This window comes from Scyliorhinus canicula, chromosome 7, assembly GCF_902713615.1.
Source record: "Scyliorhinus canicula chromosome 7, sScyCan1.1, whole genome shotgun sequence".
In the NCBI taxonomy this organism is placed as follows: Eukaryota; Metazoa; Chordata; class Chondrichthyes; order Carcharhiniformes; family Scyliorhinidae; genus Scyliorhinus; species Scyliorhinus canicula.
In genome coordinates this window covers 156682438-156704047 of record NC_052152.1, presented here as the reverse complement: position 1 = coordinate 156704047, position 21610 = coordinate 156682438, and the positions used below count along the sequence as shown (strand labels likewise).

At 48.2% G+C, this 21610-nt stretch overlaps 1 protein-coding gene across 2 annotated transcripts in view; it reads right to left on the bottom strand.

Moving 5' to 3' along the window:
• The window catches only part of LOC119969467 (probable phospholipid-transporting ATPase IIA), a 280025-nt gene that overhangs the window by 76394 nt on the left and 182021 nt on the right, over nucleotides 1-21610 (bottom strand). For both annotated transcript variants that reach the window (XM_038803124.1, XM_038803125.1), the window contains 4 exons: nucleotides 12260-12352; nucleotides 9687-9770; nucleotides 7990-8160; nucleotides 1573-1671 (listed from right to left, as the gene is read on the bottom strand). In XM_038803124.1, coding sequence (XP_038659052.1) covers nucleotides 1573-1671; nucleotides 7990-8160; nucleotides 9687-9770; nucleotides 12260-12352 — 447 coding nt within the window. The remainder of the gene's footprint in view (nucleotides 1-1572; nucleotides 1672-7989; nucleotides 8161-9686; nucleotides 9771-12259; nucleotides 12353-21610) is intronic.

The window sequence follows — 21610 nt, the reverse complement described above, 5'->3', positions numbered from 1 at the left end:
GGGGGATTTTGGCATTGTGGTGAGGAGGGGGGGGGGGGGGGGGGGGGTGGCACAATGTTGGCACTATGGTGGGGACTGCTCTGATACTTGGGAGTCGGAGCGTTCCTGATGTCTGTATGGGGGTGGGTGCCTTTCATTTAAGTCAGAGTTCGGAGTGCCCTATCTCGGGATTCCAGGCCTTGCCGGCATCTTTAGGCTCCGCCCCTCCAGCTGACTCTTGCTTCTCCTTTCAAAACGCACAGAATGTCGTTCAATACGGCAAGAAAAGACAATTGTGGGACAGCTTCACACCGGTTTCTTCGCCTGAGTCAACATTGTGCATTTTTGGAAAGAGTCCACCCAATGATTGTGTCGAGCCTGGAGATTTGTTTTTGCGTTGTTGTGCCCACAAGATGGTTGTACTTTACAAAGTACCCATTCTACAAACAGTGAGTTCTCTTTTGTTGCTCAACGGGTCAGCATGTTGCCTACTTCATAACTGAGCTGACAGACATCTCAGCTAATTGGAGGTAGCTGCTGAAATGTAGCGCACTCTCAGTAATAACTACACAATCTGCTGACCTTATACGCTGGTGTGGCCACAGTCTTTGGGTTCATATGTTTGAGTTTTACTGAATCAAACTGATTGAACATTTCAGGCATGGCAGCAATGAGGGACAATGATTGGCTTCACTGCCTTTCAGCTGTCAGAGGAGGATAAGGGGACAGGAGTAGTAAGAAAAATCAGCTGCTGTTTGCGATCCATTGAGCCCTGCTAGATCAGGTAAACAACAATTATTTATTTTAAAAAATAAATTTAGAGTATCCAATTAATTTTTTCCAATTAAGGGGCAATTTAGTGCGGCCAATCCACCTACCCTCCACATCTTTGGGTTGTGGGGGCAAAACCCACGCAAACACGGGGAGAATGTGCAAACTCCACACGGACAGTGACCCAGAGCCGGGATCGAACCTTGGACCTCAGTGGCGTGAGGCAGCAGTGCTAACCCTCTGCGCCACCGTGCTGCCCAAACAACATTTATTTTGATAGTCAGGCTGTCAAGATACCGTTTCAGTTCAGGGATTAAGTATGACTAATTGGGCAAGGGATCACTGGTACCTATCATTATCTATGAAACACAGTGGCGCAGTGGGTTAGCTCTGATGCCTCACGGCGCCGAGGTCCCAGGTTCGATCCCGGCTCTGGGTCACTGTCCATGTGGAGTTTGCACATTCTCCCCGTGTTTGCGTGGGTTTCGCCCCCACAACCCAAAGATGTGCAGGGTAGGTGGATTGGTCACGCTAAATTGCCCCTTAATTAGAAAAAAAAAATGAATTGGGTACTGTAAATTAATTTTTTTAAATCTATGAAACAATACATGGCAAAAGTTAACACCCTCAGCAGTCGAGGAAGTTAAAATCCGACTTTTCCCCTCCAAGATCTGCAACAGCATTTGTTGAAAGAAAGACTGGTATTGGCATAACCATTTCAACCAGTGCTTTTGATTTTTAATATCGTAGAGGTCAGTGCCATCCAGATATTTGGGTATCCAGTAGGGACAATGGCAAAAACATCACGTTGGTAACACTTACGGTTCGGAAGATGTGAATGTCTTGGTTTCTGGTTACCAGATGTGCATTTTTTGCAGTACAAGTTGCTGTTTCAAGTTTGTCCCCAGTCAGCATCCACACCTAGAAGAATCAGTGTAAAATTATTAGGGCCAATGAGTAATGTCAACATTGATGCAATATGGCACAGAACATATATTTAAATCAAAGGTTGGCCAGAAAAACTGAAAGGGGAAAATCGTCTGCCTTTATGGAGGATTTCAACACTAAGGGACGATTTAGCATGGCCAATCCACCTAATCTGCACATCTTTGGACTGTGGGAGGAAACCGGAGGTTGAGGGGTGACCTGATAGAGGTCTACAAGATTATGAGGTGCATGGATAGAGTGGATGGGCAGGCACTCTTTCCCAGGGTGGAGGGGTCAGTCATCAGAGGGCATAGGTTTAAGGTCCACAGGGCAAAGTTTAGAGGAGATGTGCGAAGCAATGTTTTTACGCAGAGGGTAGTGAGTGCCAGGGGAGGTTGTGGAAGCAGGTACATTAACGGCATTCAAAAGGCACCTTGACATACACATGGAAAGGATAGGTATAGAGGGATAGGGCACAAGGAAGTGCTGAGGGTTTTGGCAAACGTTGGTATCGTGGCCAGTGCAGGCTTGGAGGGCCAAAGGGTCTGTTCCTGTGCTGTATTGTTCTTTGAGATGGTTCAGGTACAGTTGAGGTCCATTTTGATGAGGGGAATAGGAGGACAAGCAAAAACACAGCGCCCTAGATGATGAATGAGATTGAGAATAAGATGAAGAAGAAAAGGGGTTCTTTTGACCGATGTCAGGTTGATAATACAAGTGAGAATTAGTCTGAAGATAGCAAGTACAGAAGGGAAGTGAAAAAATAAATGAGATAAAGAGAGAGTGTGAAAAGGGACTGGCAATTAATATTAAAGGAAATCCAAATGTTTTCTATACACATATGAATAGGAAAAGGAGCAATGGGGCCGATTAGGGACTAGAAAGAGGGTTGACGCATGGAAGCAGGGGGAATGACTAAGATACTGAATTATACTTTGCATCTTTCTTTACTCTGGAAGAAATTAGAATTTATGAGAAATAGGAGAGGGTTAAGACATTTGATGGGTTAACAATTGATAAAGAGGAGTATTAGAAAAGTGAAAGCTGGCTGTACTTGAAGCTGATACGGCACTAGGATAGGATGAGATGTGTCTGAACGTATTTGGGGATGTAAGGGTGGAAATTGCAGAGGCACTGCTCACAATCTACCAATACTGCTTAGATACAGGGGAGGTGTGAGAGGCTGGAGAATGGCAAATGTTAACCCTTTATGACCAACAAAGTAAAGATAAGCGCCAGTCAGCTTAACCTCGGTGGTGGGACAGCTCCTGGAAACAATAATCTGAGATAAAATTGTCATGTGGAGAAATGCAAACTACTTCAGGAAAGTTAGAATGGATTTTTTAAAGGCAATAAAAACAAGGTGTGAGTCAAACATGACTCTTCTTCACATCTCCATGGCCCGCTGAGTGTTTCCTTGCTGTTTTAAAGTGCCACATTGAAGGCTTGTCAGTAAAGTTAATGTCCAGAGAATAAGAGGGACAGTGATGGCTACAAAGTTGCCTGAGTGACAGGAAATAGAGTAGTAACGAATGATTGATTTTCAGAGTGCAGGTAGGTACGTTGGGGGGGGGGGGTTCCCCGGGGATCAGTATTAGTGCCAATATTCTTATTGGTCGATATTAATCACCTAGATCTGGGTTTGCAGGATTTAATTCCGACATTGGGTGATTGTGTGGAGTTTGCACTTTCTCTCCGTGTCTGCGTGGGTTTCCTCCGGGTGCTCCGGTTTCCTCCCACAGTCCAAAGATGTTCAGGTTAGGTTGATTGGCCAAGCTAAATTGCCCCTTAGTGTCCAAAGGTTAGTTGGGGTTATCGGGGTAGGGCGGGGGTGTGGGCCTAGGTAGGGTGCTCTTTCAGAGGGTCGGTGCAGACTCGATGGCCGAATCGTCTCCTGCACTGTATGGATTCCACGATTCTATAAATTTCAAAATTTGCAATGACAGCGAACTTGGAAGTTTTGTGAATTGTGAGTGCATTAGTAATAGTCTTCAAGAGCACATCAACAGGCTGGCAGAAAGAGTGGACACGTGACAGATTAAATTTAATGCAGAGACTTGTGAAATAAAACACTTTGGTTGGATGAATGAGAAGAGACAATTTAAATTAAACTCACAATTCTAAAGGGGGTGCAAGAGCTGTGGGACTTGGGGGCATACTTGCAAATTAATTGATGGTGAAAGGACGGATTTGGAAAGTGGTTAATAAAGTCTAGAGGGCCTTGGACTTTATAAATAGAGGCATGGCAGCACAGTGGTGCAGTGGGTAGCACTATTGCCTCACGGCGTTGAGGTTCCAGGTTCGATCCCGTCACTGTCTTTGTGGAGTTGCACGTTCTCCCCGTGTTTGTGTGGGTTTTGCCCCCACAATCCAAAATATGTGCGGGGTAGGTGGATTGGCCACGCTAAATTGCCACTTAATTGGGAAAAATGAATTGGGTACTCTAAATTTATAAATTAATAAATAAATAGAGGCACAGAGGACAAATGCAAGCAAGTTAAGGTGAAACTTTATAAAACACTGGGTGGGATTCTCCAATAACAGGGCTATGTCCCTACGGTGGCGTAAAGAGCGGCGCCAACCACTCCAGAGTCAACAGTCCCCGATAATGAGGAATGCTCTCCTTCCTAGGGAGCTAGGTTGGCGCCGGAGTGGTCCCCGCAGCTCCGGCTGCGCTGAATGGCCTTTGTGAGTTCGCGCATGCGCAGAACGGCCGGTGTGATTCCGCACTTGCACGCTACGGCCGGCGTATTTCCGCACATGGGCGCTATGGCCGGCGTATTCCACGTGAGGTTCCCTTCTCCGCACTGGGTACGGGTACTATATCCAATTCTGTGCACAACATTTCACGACGGGTGTTAAGGCATTAGAAGTGGTGCAGAAAAGATTTTAAGTGAATGTTTATTGATGGGGAGAAACTGTCCCCAGTGGTGGAAGGTTTAGAACTAGAGGACACTGATTTAAGGTTAATGATAAAAGAATCAAAGACAACGGACCCAATTCTGCCAAAAAATTACAAAGTTGTTGCAGTTTTTCTGGGAGTTTCCCGCCAGCTCTGCCAGCGAGTTCACATTTTTTTGTGCCCTGAGGTGATTTTTCAGCACGGGGGGAGCTGAACTCAGAGACCGGGGCCGCCGTTTTGAAAAGGTGCCCCGATCTCTAAGTGAGCTTGTCGGTCCCCCACATGCCCCACCCATGGATAATGTCACCCCCCCATACACAAGGACACTACCCCACCCCCCCCCCCAAGTGAGGACACCCTGCTATGGGGTCTCTGGGTGTACCCCCCTCTTCAGGCTCCCGCAAGTCCACTTACAGCATCCGCTGCCTTCCAGGACCTGTCGCTATCTGAGATGGCCATCTGCAAAGGACCATGGGAATTATGGCCAACTCAGGACTCAGGCAGATACAGAGCCTATGTGTATCTGAAAGGCAGGTAGCGAGACCTGATTGAAACCCCCGCTCATTTGCATTTTAATGGCCCGTTCCCCAGAACAATAGGATTCCAATCAAGAAACCGGTACAGCCACAGACTGATCATCGCCACTTCCTTTACTCAGAGAGCCTAACTGCCAAGGTCAATGACCGCTAAGGACCCGCCCAGCCACCAAGGCACCCGTCCCTGTATTGGCCGAAATCGAAGGCAGTGATCAAAACCCTGTCGAACTATTGGGTCCAAGATCAAGGACCGCCCCAAAGAGCGCAAAATCCCATAAGGATAAAAGGGGACACAGCCATGTGTTCTGCCTCCTTTGAATCCGGCCCGTGCCAGCCCGACTGCAGCATAACGACCAGGCAGCCAAGTTCAAGACCAACGATCGCTACCTGACGGATGAGCCCAGCAGAGACAGAGCCACTTCTTCAAACCAGCCACGTGAGATCAAGGGCCTTATCCACTTGCACAGTGCCAGTCATCCTGAAGTTAAGTATAGGTTATCGGAGCTGATAGGTGTAGTTTAACTTGTAGTATATTGTGCTTGCATGTCGAAGTAACCCTAGTGTGTAAATAAATCATCTTTGAACTTGAACTGACTAACTGGTTGTGTGGTCATTTGACCGATATACGGGAATGTCTTGTGGTTCAGTAAGAGAAATAGAAACACCCACAGTAGTGGCGACACTGTTGGGATATAACATCATATTGGCGACTTTAAAGAGCAACAGACCCCACCCATCACCCCCCCCCCCCTCCCCCCACCTCCCGGAGACCCTGACTTACCTGCCCTGCACTCTCCCACCCTTCAAACTCCCCCCTCTACCCTCATTTTATGGGCATGGCCCACCTCGCCCTCTGCCCCTTGGCAGTGCCACCCTGGCAACCTAGCATTTGGGGCGGGGTCCAACTCCCACGTTTCACGGGACTCTGGAGAATCCCACCCGGCATTCTCTGGCCACGTTGCATTCAAGCAAGAGGCCAACGTGGCCGGAGATTCGCGCCCAACGTGCAGAAAATATGTTTTATGCAGCAAGAAGGCAGGATCCGGAATGCACTGCCTGAAAGTGGGGTGGAAACGGATTCAATCATGGATTTCAAAAGCAAATTGGATAATTATCTGATCACAGAACATTCACAGGGTTTTAGGGGGAAAGGCAGGGAGTGGGTGCAGCTGAGTTACTCCCAGAGAGAGCCAATATGAACACAATGGGCTAAATAACCTCCCTCTGTGATATGACCATTCTATGAACATCAATACAAAAAAGCGGTCAACGTAGGAGATTACTGGGCACACTAGCATGGGAATTTCTGGCCCTTCCCACTGGCGGGATCTTCTGGTCCCACCAAAGGTGAACAACCCCCCCCCCTCGACCCAACCCACGCCAGGTTCCCTGACAACGGGACGGGCAAGCCATTCAAATCATTGGAGACATTGGCAGGTCTGGAAGATCGCACTGGCAGCGAATGGCGAGCAGCCTCTGTCACCGAGAACATGATGTGGGGTGGGGGTGGGGTCAGAAAATCTTGCCCTCAGTCACAAGTTGTAAAGCTTGATCCAGGAGGTAATCTCACACAGAGTGCAGTATAACATCAATTTTATCCGACATTTTAGCTTATAGAATGGTTGCAGTTCGTTAATCCATGCCAGTCCTCTGATTGAACAATCCATTTCTCCACCTTTTCCTCGTTGCTGCACAAATTTTCCCTTCAGGTATTCATTTAATTCCCTTTTGAAAGCTTTGTTTGAATTGGCCATCACCATTCTTTCAGGCAGTGCACTCAGATCAGAACCACTGGCTCTATAAAATATTTTTTCCTCATATCGGCTTTGGCTCTTTTGCCAATCACCTTAATATTATTATGGTTCTCAACCCTTCCTGGAGTTTCTCTCTCACACACTACTCAGCTGAGGCTCCCATGGTTTTGAATACCACAATCAAAAATCCTCCTAACCTTCTCTGCTGTAAGAAGAACGACCCCAGTATTTCCAACCCATCCACGTAACTGAAGTCCCTCGTCACTGAAGCCAGCTAAGTAAATTTTTTATTTTATTTTTTTTTAAATTATTCATTCATGGGATGTGGATGTCGCTGGCTGGACCAGCATTTATTTGTCAGCATTTAAGAATCATTTAAGAATTGTGCTACCATGGGCAGCACGGGTAGCACAAGTGGATAGCACTGTGGCTTCATAGTGCCAGGGTCCCAGGTTCGATTCCCCGCTGGGTCACTGTCTGTGCGGAGTCTGCACGTTCTCCCAGTGTCTGCGTGGGTTTCCTCCGGGTGCTCCGGTTTCTTCCCATAGTCCAAAGACGTGCAGGTTAGGTGGATTCGCCATGATAAATTGCCCTTAGTGACCAAAAAGGCTAGGAGGGGTTATTGGGTTCCGGGGATAGGGTGGAAGTGTGAAGTGGGTCGCTGCAGACTCGATGGGCCGAATGGCCTCCTTCTCCACTCTATGTTCTATGTTCTAACCACATTGCTATGGATCTGGAGTCACATGTCGGCCAGACTAGGTAAGGACGAACGATTTCCTTCCCCAAAGGACATTAGTGAACCAGGTGTGTTGTTACGACAATCGCCAAAGATTTCCTGGTCTTAATTCCAGATTTTTAAAAATTGAATTCAAATTTCACCATCTGTCCTTGCGGGATTCGAACCTGAGTCTCCAAAGCATGACTCTGAGTCTCTGGATTACTAGTCCAGTGACAATATCACTTTGCCACTGCCTACCCTACACCCTCTACATGGCCTTCACTGACAAAAAGTTTCAACAACTACAAATAAAATTTCAAAATTACAATATAAAGTGGGCATCTTTCTTAGTCATCATGAAAAAATCTTGGCTCTGCTGTCCACGGGGACATGGTTTTTTACCTTTATCCCAGCATTTCTCAGCATCTCCAGAGTAGGCCTGACATCAACTTGTAGCTGGTCCTCAACTCCGGTTAGGCAAAGGAGCTCCATTTCCATCTCCAAACTCTCAATCACAGTTGCCACTTTCAATGACCGATCATGCACACTCAGTTTTGCTTGATTGTAACGAGTCTGAAGGAGAGATATTTTTTCCATTCATTCAATTCCACAATAAAGGCTCCTGGTAATTTTGATGCAATTTAAGTCGAGTGAAAGAAGTGACTTAAGAAAAATAATCAATTTTCTTTCCCTCTTCCAAGACATTTGCACCTTGACAGAGCACAGTTCCACGAGTGTCCTTTGGTATCTTACTAAATGGATATTATCACGTGAGGTTTGACAGCATGGGACATCATAGCTGAGCCTTCTGCACCCAACATTACATTTATACATTTTCCGTACTGGTTTCTAGATAACATTCAGGGGTTGGAAAATTGGTTGATTTATTTTTCCCTCTCCCTAACTCCGGGCATGAGGTTTTAGCGAAAGAGAAAATGCTGGAAAATCTCAGCAGGTCTGGCAGCACCTGTAGGGAGAGAAAAGAGCCAATGTTTCGAGTTCAGATGACTCTGTCAAAAGCTTTGGCAAAGAGTCATCGGACTCGAAACGCTAGCTCTTTTCTCTCCCGACAGATGCTGCCAGACCTGCTGAGATTTTCCAGCATTTTCTCTTTCATTTCAGATTCCAGCATCTGCAGTCATTTGTTTTTATCCATGAGTTTTAGCTCTTGAACTGCGAGACTGCCCAAATTGACATCTACCCTGAGACCCTCTCCATCCACTGAATAAAGCTGCTCAGTCATTGGGGGTAATAGTTTAATTTAAAAACTGAAATAGATATCATGGGAAGGAGGAGAGTGAATTTTGTTCGCAGGCCATTCCCAATGAGGTAACGCAAGCATGTGCCACTTCTGGTCTCTTGCTTTTTGCTGTTTCCCACGCAATTACAATTAAAATATAAAGTGCCGCAGTGCGCATGGAAAATATAGACACATGCGATCAAGGGGTGGTGGAAGGCTTTCAGTGATGAAACCACCCTCAGCTGGCAATACAGCAGTACCAGTGGGTTTTTAAAAGGGCCTCCTGGTCAAACAGGGAGGCTTTCCATTGCAGCCACAATGTTCCTGCCCATAACATAAGACTGACTGAGAGCATAAAGTGGCATTGATGTATTCTCAAAATTAAATGATGTATAATCAAAATTTCACTTGTAAATATTTCTCATTACATTGGTTTCACTTTAGTCATATATGCAGCATCAATTTCTTGTTAAGCCTAGCTTAGTCAGAGTGAAACATACTGGCACACTTTACGGCTGGCGTACACTGGCAGCTACAGTTAGGGATGTTTCCTTCATTGTGAATGAAACAATGTTGTGCTTTTTATGTGAATGTTTATGTCCAGTGTTGTACTTGTCACTCTTCGGGTCATGCCTGAATTTGCAAGCTAGCTGGCCCTCCTTTCTATGTGTGCATCTTGAAGGTAGGCCCTAATTAAAATAAGTTTTACACTAATGAATATTCATGTCATGCAAATGTATTACAGGTAGGAACCCGCCATTGGCCGGTGTGAGGCACCTCAACCCGCTATCGGAAAATGGAGATTTCCCAACTAATTAAGTTACACACCACCCCCTCCCCCGCTCCCCACTCTGTTTACCTCAAAATCTTGGTACTGCTCTTCTGTTAGGAACTTTTTGGCAACAACCAGAACTCGAAGTCCCTCTCTGGCCATGTTGCCACACTGTAATCAAACAGTAATCAGAAGAACATAAACAAATCAGATTTTTTACATTGATTCTTCACCAAAACCAAAATATAGTCTATTTTGGACAGAATTAGAGGGATTCTGTTTTTTTTAGTGCCCCGGCGGGTAGACCACCCTCCGCCCCAAAACCTTACACAGCATCATTTCCTGCACTGAGCTCGGTGAAGGAAGAGATAGGGTTGCCATTTTTAAACGATCCCCTGATCTCTCGACCCCCCCAATTCAACCCCGGAGCCCCCAGTGCCCGAAGAGAGTCATCGACCACATCCCCGCCCCCACATCAGACGGGCAGGGCACCCTCAGGCCTGGTCCCGGCGCAGGAAAAATGCCAGCCTGGCAGCGCTTCTGCCAGCCTCGCAGTGCCACCTGTGCACCTTGGAAATGCCAGGCTGGCACCCATGTGGCTCTGCCAGGGTGGCACTGACAGGGTGCCAGGCTGGCATTGCCAAGATGCCAGGGTGGCACCTGTAGTGCCAGGATGCCAACATGCCTGGAGGCTGGCCACCCGGGTGCCTCTGATCGCCAGGGAGACCCCCCCCCCAGGTACCATTCTACAAAACTCCATTTTATGGAGACCAGTACTGAATGGCGCCTGGTTGGGGTCTCCTCAATGAGACCTGTAGCTGCAGGGCAGCCATTAAATCCAGCGTGAGCATGGCTAAGTGTTTTTTTAATAAACTCACTTAGCCTTGCGAGACTGGGTCCCATTCAAGATCGCAACATCTTGCAAGATCTGGTTAGATCTCACGAGGTGTAACGGCCGTTTGGAGCCCTGGGGGAGGCCTCTCCCGGAAACTACCAGCTGTGTCACACTGATTACGGTGTGAGGCGGCCGGTATATCGCGCATCTGTTTCTGACAGGTTAGAATACATACAAAGATCTTATGAAAAAAATCATTTACATTTCTTCTAGCAAGTCTTTGATTAGTATGAATTCTTGCATCTCTTCAAAAGAATAATATCTCGGAGTGTGATTCAATGCAAACATTTTGGGGAAAAGTCAGAGATTACTCAAGGTTTGTTCCTACAAAGTATCATCAGCTCTTTCCAAGCCTTAAGTGCTAAACATCGTCGGTGCGATTCTCCGTTACTGAGACTAAGTGTTGACGCTGGGGCAGGGTTTGTGGACTTCCACAACAGCAAAACTAGTGCCGTACCTATACTGATTCAGCATTCAGCTTGCTGTATACACTGGGAGTGCAGAGGATCTGACACTCCCTATTATATACAGAGAAAGGCCTCATTGGGCCACTAATCAGGGAACTCATATTCTAATTGGCCAATCTCAAAGGCCTGGCCTCATTCATTACACACCGCTTACTGTACTTGCATTCTGGAATGCATTGACATCGCTATCAAGGCACCAGAGGATTGCAATTTGGCATGAAACCAGCGCCCACCAGCTTCAAAACAGATTTTCTGCCCAATTGTGTTTCTCGCTTCCGGCGTCGGCCTATGGAGAATCCCTCCCATGTTATTTCTGTGGTGGGTGTCAGTTTCAAATAATCTCTTGCTCCTCATGGAACAGGCCATTGGTGAATTTGAACTCAAGACATTCTTGCTAATACAGGGTGTGTGAGTTATGTGGTGAGCAGCAATTTACATCACAGTGTCACAGGAGGCCAGTGAAAGTTTAGTCTCAGGCTTCATTTAGATGTTGGACAGTTAGTCTCCCACCCTAACCCAGTGGACATCACTATCCAACCAGTGGCTAGCTACCAGCTTGTAAGCAGCATGAGGCTGCTGCCAGAAGCCCAAGATATCAGCTCGAGCATGAAGACAGTGTGGGCGGTCACAACTGCAATTAGGGGATGGAAATGTAAAGCTTGGGGTGGTGTAATGGGGCGCTGAACCCCTGCTCCTCATCTTCCACAGGGAAAGCAATCAAATAATCAATTTTACTAACTTTTCTGAGCCTCTTCTGGTCTGAAGTTTGTTTGCAACTGGACAGCATGGTGGCGCAGTGGTTAGCACTGCTGCATCACGGCACCGAGGTCCAGGTTCAATCTTGGCTCTGAGTCACTGTCCGTGTGGAGTTTGCACATTCTCCCTGTGTTTGCCTGGGTTTCATCCCCACGACCCAAAGATGTGCAGGGTAGGTGGATTGGCCACGCTAAATTGGCCCTTAATTGGAAAAAATGAATTGGGTACAAGAGTTGGGTGGCAACGGATATGTGCGCAGTTTGAAGCTGGAGATAAGACTAACTCTCCCCAACCTGATTTTAACCTCCTGCCTGCCCTATATCTTTCAGGTGTAGAAATTAAAACTGAGGCTACACTGTCAGCAACCTCCCTTTATAAATAATAAAGAGCACAATGGCATCTAGTTTGGTCATTTTTTATTGTTTCTAAAAATACACGAGAGGATATTTCTGCTCAAATATGCTGGGGTCCAGAGACTGTAGGACCTGGTCCGAGAAACTCCCTTTCAACGAGTGAACAAATAAATGAGGAACGTTACATACCTCTTCCTCAAGCCAGTCATTATACTGAACAATTCCTGTCATGACCACATCAGCCCCTTTCATGTAGAAGGTAATCTCTCCCGTAGATTCATCCTGGTCAAAAACACAAGAACAAGAGAGACATGGCACTTAGAGCAACGGCTTAATTACTTTGTTCACTGCCAAACTCTTACAGGATGACACTAATGACCCTCACTTAGCTGTTCTTGCACTAGCCAGGCTTTTGCCAATTAAAGGGCAGCATCTCAGGTTGCCAGTCAATACAATTATTTTCATCTAATATCATCGCTTCAATGTAAAAACCAAAATGCTTCAGCAACCTATGGAAGGCACGTGCCTACACGATGAAGGACAGATTAGAAGTAATGATGAGATGGGTTTTGAGGTGATTTTAAAGGAAGAGAGAGAGCGTGAGTTGTCAGAGCTTGGGAAGGGAAAAGAAACAAAATACTCATGAAGTTATTTGAAAGTTTGTCCAAGTTAACAGCCATCATTGATCGTCTGCTTGTGAAATCTAAAACCACCTTGATCACAAACAGAATGACAGCCGTTTTGCCAACACACATCAAAGGAATGCTCGAGGGAGGACTTACAAAAAAATACACAATCATATGTCACAGCCTTTCCTCTGGAAATACTGGATGTAAAGATGAAACCCCATTGGAATGTACCTTTGTTTCTTTTATCAGTATATATCGAAGAAGCTGTCCCTCAGTCAGGACTCCATCCCACTACTCATTTTTCGAACTTGCTGACTTCAGCATGAAATGAAAAGGAATGTCTCTGCACAACTACCCTTGCAACATCCAGTATGCTAACATGCACCTCTTGTGAGCATTAAATACCATTTTATAACACGCTGCAAATACAAAGTGCTTAATGGGCAGTTATGTTTCAGCTTGAGATTATCAGCAACCCTCAATTTATTTTATAGCCTGCAAGTACTCAATGCATGCCTGCTTTTTCCAAAATTTGAGCTAACCACACCACTGAAAAGGCAATTCAATCTTACTGAATTCCCACACTTGGGCAGGATTTTCCGATCCACCGGGCGCACAGAATTTTCCGGTTTCCTGGCCGCGTGTTTCTTGGCCGTACGTTGTTTGCCGGCGGCGGGATTGTATCCTCTGGCCGCTTGTCAATGGGATTTCCCATTGGACCCACCCCACGCCGCCGCAAAACCCCCTGGCGGGTGAATCCCAATGGCCGGAGAAACCCAGCCACTTTTTTAAACCAGCCCTGCTACAAAATCACTCACTTCCGATGAATTAAGAGGCATCACACTGCTGTTTTGCCTGCCTTTAACGGCAGAGGTGTTGGCATAGGGGTATTGTCGCTAGACTAGCAAACCGGAGACCCAGGTTCGAATCTCAGTGATGAAATTTGAATACAATAAAATATCTGGAATTAAAAGTCTAATGATGATCATGAAATCATTGCTGTAAAAACCCATTTAGGGAAGGAAATCTATGTGGTCCAGCTTACATGTGGCTCCAGATCCACAGTAGTGTGGTTGAATCTGAAATGCCCTCTGAAATGGTTAAATTCAGTTGTGTCCAACCACTACGAAACCTACAAAAAGGAATGAAACCGGACGGATGACCCAGCATCGACTTAGGGATGAGAAATGACCCTGCAAATTTGCCCTGAGGATCTGGTGCTAAAATTGGGAGAGCTATCTCACAGACCAGTCTAGCAACTGCCTGACATAGTCATATTCACAGAATCATACCTTACAGATAATGTCCGAAAAACCACTGTTCCTTTTTAAAAAAAATAAATTTAGAGTACCCAATTCTTTTTTTCCAATTAAGGGGCAATGTAGCGTGTCCAATCCACCTATCCTGCACATCTTTTTGGGTTGTAGGGCTGAGACCAACACAGACATGGGTGAGAATGTACAAACTCCACACGGACAGTGACCCGGGGCCGGGATTGAATCTGGGTCCTCGGCTGCGTGAGGCAGCAATGCTAATGACTGCGCCACCATTCCTGGCAGTGCTGGCGGCATAGTGGTACGCATCTGGAAGGTGTTGCCCTAGGAGTCCTCAACATTGACTGTGGACTCCATGAAGTCCATTACATCAGGTCAAACATGGGCACGAAAACATCCTGCTAATTACCTCAACGCTCCCCCCCCCCCCCCCCCCCCCCCTCCTTCAGCTGATGTATAAGTATTCCTTCAGGATGAACACTAAGTGGCAAGGGCATAAAATGTCAATTACCAAGAGTGGCTCGGTAGCACCATTACTGACCGAGCTGGCAGGTTCAGAAAGGACATAGCTGCTAGACTGGATCTGTGGCAGAGGGAAAGGCCTCATCCTCACCAACCTGCCTGCCGAAGATACATCTGTTCATGACAGTATTGGTGGGAGTAACCACCACACAGTCCTTTTGGAGACCAAGTCCTGTCTTCACATTATGGACCCTCCATTGTGTTGTGCAGAATTACCACTGTGCTAAATGGGATAGGCTTCGAACAAATCAAGAATGGGCATCCATGAACCACAATCTGTAACCTCATAGCTACATACCTTCCACTCTACCATTACCAATGAAGAGAGTAGGAGGGCATGCCAGAAGCAACACCAGGCATACCTAAAAATGAGGTGTCAACCTGGTGGAGCTACAACACAGGACTAATTGCAAGCCAAACAGCATAAGCACCAAGTGATAGAGCCGAGCGATTCCACAACCAATGGCCAGATATAAGATCAGTTGAGGCATTTATCACAATGTTCAACCTGAAGTGCCGTGTGGATGATCCATCTCGGTCTCCCCCAGAGGTCCTCAGCGTCACAAATGCAAGTCTTTACCCAATTCGATTCACTCCATGTTATATCAAGAAGGCACTGGATACAGCAAAGGTTATGGGCCCCGACAATATTCCAGCAATAGTAGTGATGATTTGTGCTCCAGAACTGGTGCTAGGGTGTGGCGACCCTGGCAACCTGCTGATCTCCGGACCTAGAATACCTGACCGTGAAATGCCACCCATACTATCTTCCACATCTTCCACTTCAGCCATTATCACAGAGGTCTACATCCCACCCCAGGCAGAAGTGAAGAAGGCGCTGGACGAACTGTGTATAGTTATAAATAACGACAAAACAGAACACCCGGAGGCCTTGTTCATCATGGCCGGGGACTTCAACAAGGCCACCCTCAAGAGTGTACCAAAATTCCGCCAGCACATCTCCTGTCCCACCAGGGACACTGCTACTCAAAAATCAAGGGCCCTACCGTTCCATCCCCCGACCGCACTTTTGGAAATCAGACCATAAGACGGTGCTCCTTCTCTCGGCATACAAGCAGAAACCCAAGCGGGAGAATCCAGCCAAGAATGTTGTGCAGTGCTGGTCCGAGGAAACAGAAGAGCTCCTACGTGACTGCTTGGAGACAATGGACTGGTCCACATTTAAGAACTCAGTGACCAACTTAAATGAGTATGCCACCACCGATCCACTTGGTCAATAACCAGGCTTGGCTGGCAAGTGGCCAGTAATATTCGCACCACGCAAGTGCAACAAGAGAGCAGTATCAGTATGTACCATTTACAAGATGCATTGCAGAAATTCACCAAGGATCCTCAGACAGAACCTTACAAACCCACAACCACTACCATCAAGAGAAAGAAGGCAGCAGATGCGTTCACCTGTAAGTTCACTCAATCCTGACTTAGAACTATATCACCGTTCCTTCACTGCTGCTGGGTCAAAGTCCTGGAACGCCCTCCCTAACAACATACTGAGCGCAATCCAATGGCCAGGCTGCACCCGAAAAGCAGCGCAATCTCGCAAGATGAATCCCAGCCACAATGGGCGGGATCAATTTTTATCAAATCTGCGTAATAGAACGAGGCAGTAAGCCTCACTCTAATTTCATAGAATTTACAGTGCAGAAGGATGCCATTCGGCCCATCAAGTCTGCACCGACTCTTGGAAAGAGCACCCTACCCAACCCCACGCCTCCACCCTATCCCCATAACCCAGTAACCCACCCAACACTAAGGGCAATTTTGGACACTAAGGGCAATTTGGCATGGCCAATCCACCTAACCTGCACATCTTTGAACTGTGGGAGGAAACCGGAGCACCCAGAGAAAAGCCACGCACACACGGGGAGAACGTGCAGACTCCGCACAGGCAGTGACCCAAGCCGGGAATCGAACCTGGGACCCTGGAGCTGTGAAGCAATTGTGTTAATCACTATGCTACCGTGCTGCCTTCCCAAGGTACCTGAGGCTTTGGGATTCAACCTCTGCCTCAGGGTCCTCGGGTGAGCGCTGTTCAGCACTGGTCCCCACAAACCAGGACCAGATTGAATAGCACTTGTGGATGTTTCCCAGGAGATTGGAGGCCCCAAGGTGGTACCAGCAGTGCCAGGGTACCACTCTGTTTGTCCCTGGCACTGCTGGGACCACCTTGGTACCCTGGCAGTGCCAGCCTGGCACTCTGGCAGTGCTAACTAGGTGTCAGCCTGGCACTGCCAAGGTGCCCAGGTGGCACTGCTAGTTGGCATGGGCGCTTCCAAGATGGCAGGTTTGCACTGCCAGGATGCCACGGTGGCATTTGTTTGTGCGCTGGGGACCCTCCCATAATGTGTTCGGGCTTGGGGGAGGTCGGGGATTGTTTTGGTCACCTTGGAGATCGGGACGTCATTGATTACTGTTTGTAAATTTCATAAATTCAAGATTTGTATTTCATAAGTCTCTCTTTGCTTTTGTAGAAATAACTACGTAGTGGCGAAATATGTGATTCAGACTCCTCAAGATAGTTACATTTTTTGTTAAATCCGGTTGTTTCAGATGTACAGCTTGTGGACCAAGTCGAAGTGCAATGCATTTAAACATGAATGTGGCTAACGTTGCTTGTGAACATAAAACACAAAGCTAGGCTTCCTGTCTTGCGAGTAGCAGCCACAATGCTTATAAATACTGACGGAGTATCAGCAGTCAATGCACGTCAGCTAGTTCCCCACTCAAGTTCAGCAGGAGGTTGCTACTTTCTCAAATGATCCCTGCTGAGTTGTCAAAACTGTAGCTTAGCCTTCTGTGACCCGACTATGTACATGACAGGTGAAGAAAGGGAACAATTAGAGAAGGAACCATCACCCTGCTAACCAACAGGCACCTCTAAAGATGTGTAACATTACCTTCCCAATCATGCCAGACTAAATAGAAATCTAAAAACTGTTCAGTGAAACACAAGCACTGTGTTTCGATATGTACACCAGTCCACAAAAAAATACCACTTTATATTTTCAATATTTTTAAATAACTAATAAATAAAGATAAATGTAAAATCGCTAAGTCCAAGGACCCTTTTTGCGGCACGGGCAAATTACTAGAGGCCTATTTTTAATTTTTTTGCAAATGAGGTATTTGTCGCTGTACAGTTTCAGAAATTGCACATTCTTTCACCTTAAAGTAATTCTAAATCACATTTTTGTTCCTTTCAATCAAATACCTATTCTATCTATAATCAAAATGAAATTTGTGATTTCAGTGCCTTCAATAATTGAAAAAAAAAGAAAATCGCTTATTGTCACAAGTAGGCTTCAATGAAGTTACTGTGAAAAGCCCCTAGTCGCCACATTCCGGCGCCTGTCCGGGGAGGCTGATACGGGAATCGAACCGTGCTGCTAGCCTGCTTGGTCTGCTGTAAAAGCCAGCGATTTAGCCAAGTGAGCTAAACCAGCCCCTAATTATGAACAAGCTAAAGGTCTTGATTAGTTGCATTTAAAAATGACATGCATTGGGTAAAGTCCCATGGTGAGAAGAGCAACGTGACAAGATGGATCATTTTGTGGCTAAAGAACAACAAGCAAAAGGTTGCTTTGAAAAAGAGTCGCTTGGCAGTGGTGTCCAAGCTTTAGTTGGGTGAACAAGAGTCTTGTGTGGAGTTGCCTTCTGTTTACTACATTCATTTATTTCAATTAATTATATTTGCAGATGAAGCAAATTATATGGTGCATTATTAGTAGGGAATATGGTACAGTAAATTTGGATAAACTGGGAAGTGGGCCCAAGACTGATGAATATCATGTGATATAAATGTGCTGGTAATAACACAAGAAAGGATTCGTCTTCCAGCGGGGGACGAGAGCGGTCGCGGGTGAAGGAGCACCTGGGGAGGAACAAAGTTGCGCCCCGCTCCTCGGCAAGAACTTGCACCCAAGCGCGCCAATTAATTTGTTTAGGCCCCCCACAACAAGAGAGTGGGGATGAAGAAGAACCCGGGTTGGGATTCTCCGACCCCCCCCCCCCCCCCCTCTCCCCCCCCACCGGGTCGGAGACTCGCCGGTAGTCGGCGTTAAACCCTCCCCCGCCGGCTTACCGGCGGGACCTGGCGGCATGGGTGTCCTCCGGGGTTCTCGGGGGTCGCGGGGGGATCTGGCCCCAGGAGGTCCCCCCACGGTGGCCTGGCCCGCGATCGGGGCCCACCAATCCACGGGCGGGCCAGTGCCTTGGGGACACTATTCTTCCGCACCGGCAGCTGTAGCGGTCCGCCATGGCCAATGCGGAAACGAAGCCCTTTGCGCATGCGCGGGGATTACGCCAGCACACGCTGGCGCTCCTGCGCATGCGCCAACTCACGCCGGCCAGCGGAGGCCCTTCGGCGCCAGTTTGCATGGCGCCAAGCCCCTTCCCCGCCAGCCGGCGGGGCGCAAACCACTCCAGGGCCAGCCTAGCCCCTGAAGGTCCGGAGGATTCTGCACATTTGGGGTGGCCCGACGCCGGAGTGGTTCACTCCACTCCTACCCGCCGGAGTTGCCTGCCCCGCCGATTACGGCAGAATCCCGCCCTCGGACTCCAAAGTGAATTAAACTGGGAGACCTGGCTGCTCGGGAGCGGAGCGATCCGGCCCCCTGCCACTTTTTTATTTAAAAAAGTGTTAAGGGAGAGAAGGGAGGGGGAAAGAAAAAGGGGGGAAAAAGGGGGGGAAAATGAGATAAAAAAGAAAAGGGGAAGGAAACAAAAATGCCAGAAGGGAGCCAAAGCAGAGAGAGAAAGGGCACCAAAAGCAGACGGGGCCATGGGTGAGCCCGTTCAGACGAGCTAAATCGGCCACGAAGCGGCAGAATGGAAGGTTCGCCGCAACAAAAAGAACTCGACAGACAGGAGCATTTTCCTCCTGGGCGAGGGGGGAACTGGAACTGGAAGGCAGCCTTTGCCGAGACGCTGAGGGAACATCGGCAGGAAAACAAGGCAGAGGCCAGAGCGACATAAAGGCCGCAGTGCAGGCAGCAATGGCCAAGGCCCTGGCAGAGGTGCAGCTCACCCTGGGCAGAGCAGAGAAGAAACTGGAAGCCCAAGAGGAGAAACTGGAAGCCCAAGAGGAGAAACTGGAAGAGGCGACCATTAAGGAGCTGGAGAAAGAAGCGACTGACATGAGTGGCCCTGGAGAAGGAGGTGGCGAGACTGGGTACAATGTAGGGGAGCCTGAAGCGCTGAGTGAACGATCGGGAAAACCGCTCGAGAAGGCAAAATGTTAAAATAGTGGGCCTACCAGAGGGGATCGAGGGTAGAAACCCTACGGCATACGAGATGCTGGGCAACTTAATGGGAAGGAAACCTTTCCCCAACCCACCAGAAATGGACAGAGCACACCGGTCACTGCGCCCGAAGCCCAAGGCAGGGGACCACCCGAGGGCAGTTTTGCTAAACTGCACCGGTACCAAGACAGGGAAACAATCCTGCGCTGGGCCAGGCAAAACAGAACCAGCAAATGGGAAGGACACGTCATTAGAGTTTACGAGGACATTGGGGCAGACCTAGCCAGAAGACAGGCCGAATTCAATGGAGCAAAAGCAGCTCTTCACAAGAACGACGTGCGTTTTGGTATGCAGTACCCAGCAAAACTCTGGGTCACATACCAAGAAAGCGAGTACTTCTTCACAGCCCCCGCCGAAGCAAACAAGTTTGTCGAGGAACACGGGCTGGAAAACCAACAGCTAGGGCACACCGCAGCAGCAGGAAAGCTAGCGCCGGGGACATGCAACAAAGCAGGGCCGCAGCGCGCCCCCAACAGGGGGGACAGCGCCAGGCCAGGCTGGGGGGGGGGGGGGGGGGGGGGGGGGGGAGACGACTCAATAGTGGCGGGAGTGCAAACGAGGATAGGAACAGTGGAAAGAGGGACAAAGGAGGGGTATACAAGAGAGGGGGGGGGGAACAGGGGGGGAAAGGGAGGGACCGGGGGGGACACTGGGAAGGAGGGACAAACACAAGGCTAGAAAAGGAATAGCAATTGGGCTACAAAGTGCCACAACCAAGGGCTCGAAACAAGGAACCGCTGCAAGCATCCACCCAGTACGGTCTCTGGGCGAAGGGAGACCCCAGAGTGCAGGGGATTACCCGCGTGGCGGACACACAGTAGGCGGCCACGTCGGGTGCTCCCAGGACAAAAGGAAAACCCCAGAGCGCAGGGACCCGACCGCATGGAGAGAGCAGTGACAGCGGCCATCCTGGACGGCCCCCTAACAAAGGGAAACCCCGGAGGGCAGGGGCGCGTCCGCCAGTTAAATATGGTTAATCCCACAGGAGCGAGGGGGCAGAAGCCCCCCACCAGTATAGTCACCTGGCACGTAAGGGGACTCAACGGCCCCGTGAAAAGATCTAGAGTCCTCACCCACCTAAGAAATATGAGGGCCGACATAGTCTTCCTCCAAGATACACACCTGAGAGAGCAGGACCGACTATGGGTAAGAAAGGGCTGGGTAGGACAAACCTACCATTCCTGCTATGGGACAAGGGTCAGGGGGTGGCAATACTGATCAGCAAGAGGATGATATTTAGGGCAACAAAGATAGTTACGGACCCAAGGGGACGATACATCACGGTCAGCGGGACCCTGGATGGGGCACGGTAGTACGGGTTAACATGTACGCGCCCAACTGGGGCGACACGGGATCCAACGACTGACAGATCAAACCCCAAAATGGGGAAAACCTCAAGCATGGCAAGTGAACTCAGTCACTTTATGGAGCAGATGGAAGCGGTGGACCCCTGGAGATTCACCCACCCAGGGGAGAAGGAGTTCTCCTTCTTCTCCCCAATACACAATGTATACACCAGAATTGATTTCTTTATGGTGGGGAAAACAGTGCTTCCGGGGATAGACAAAGTGGAATACTCCGCAATTGTGATATCCAACCACGCTCGACACTACATGGACGTGCAGCTGGAGACGGGCAGGGCCCAATGCCCCACATGGAGGTTGGACATTGCGCTACTAGCTGACAAGGCCTCCAACAAAAAGATATCACAGGCCATAGCAGAGTACATGGAGAACTACTAGAACGGGAAGGTCTCACCCTCCACATTCTGGGAAGCGCTAAAGGCCGTACTAA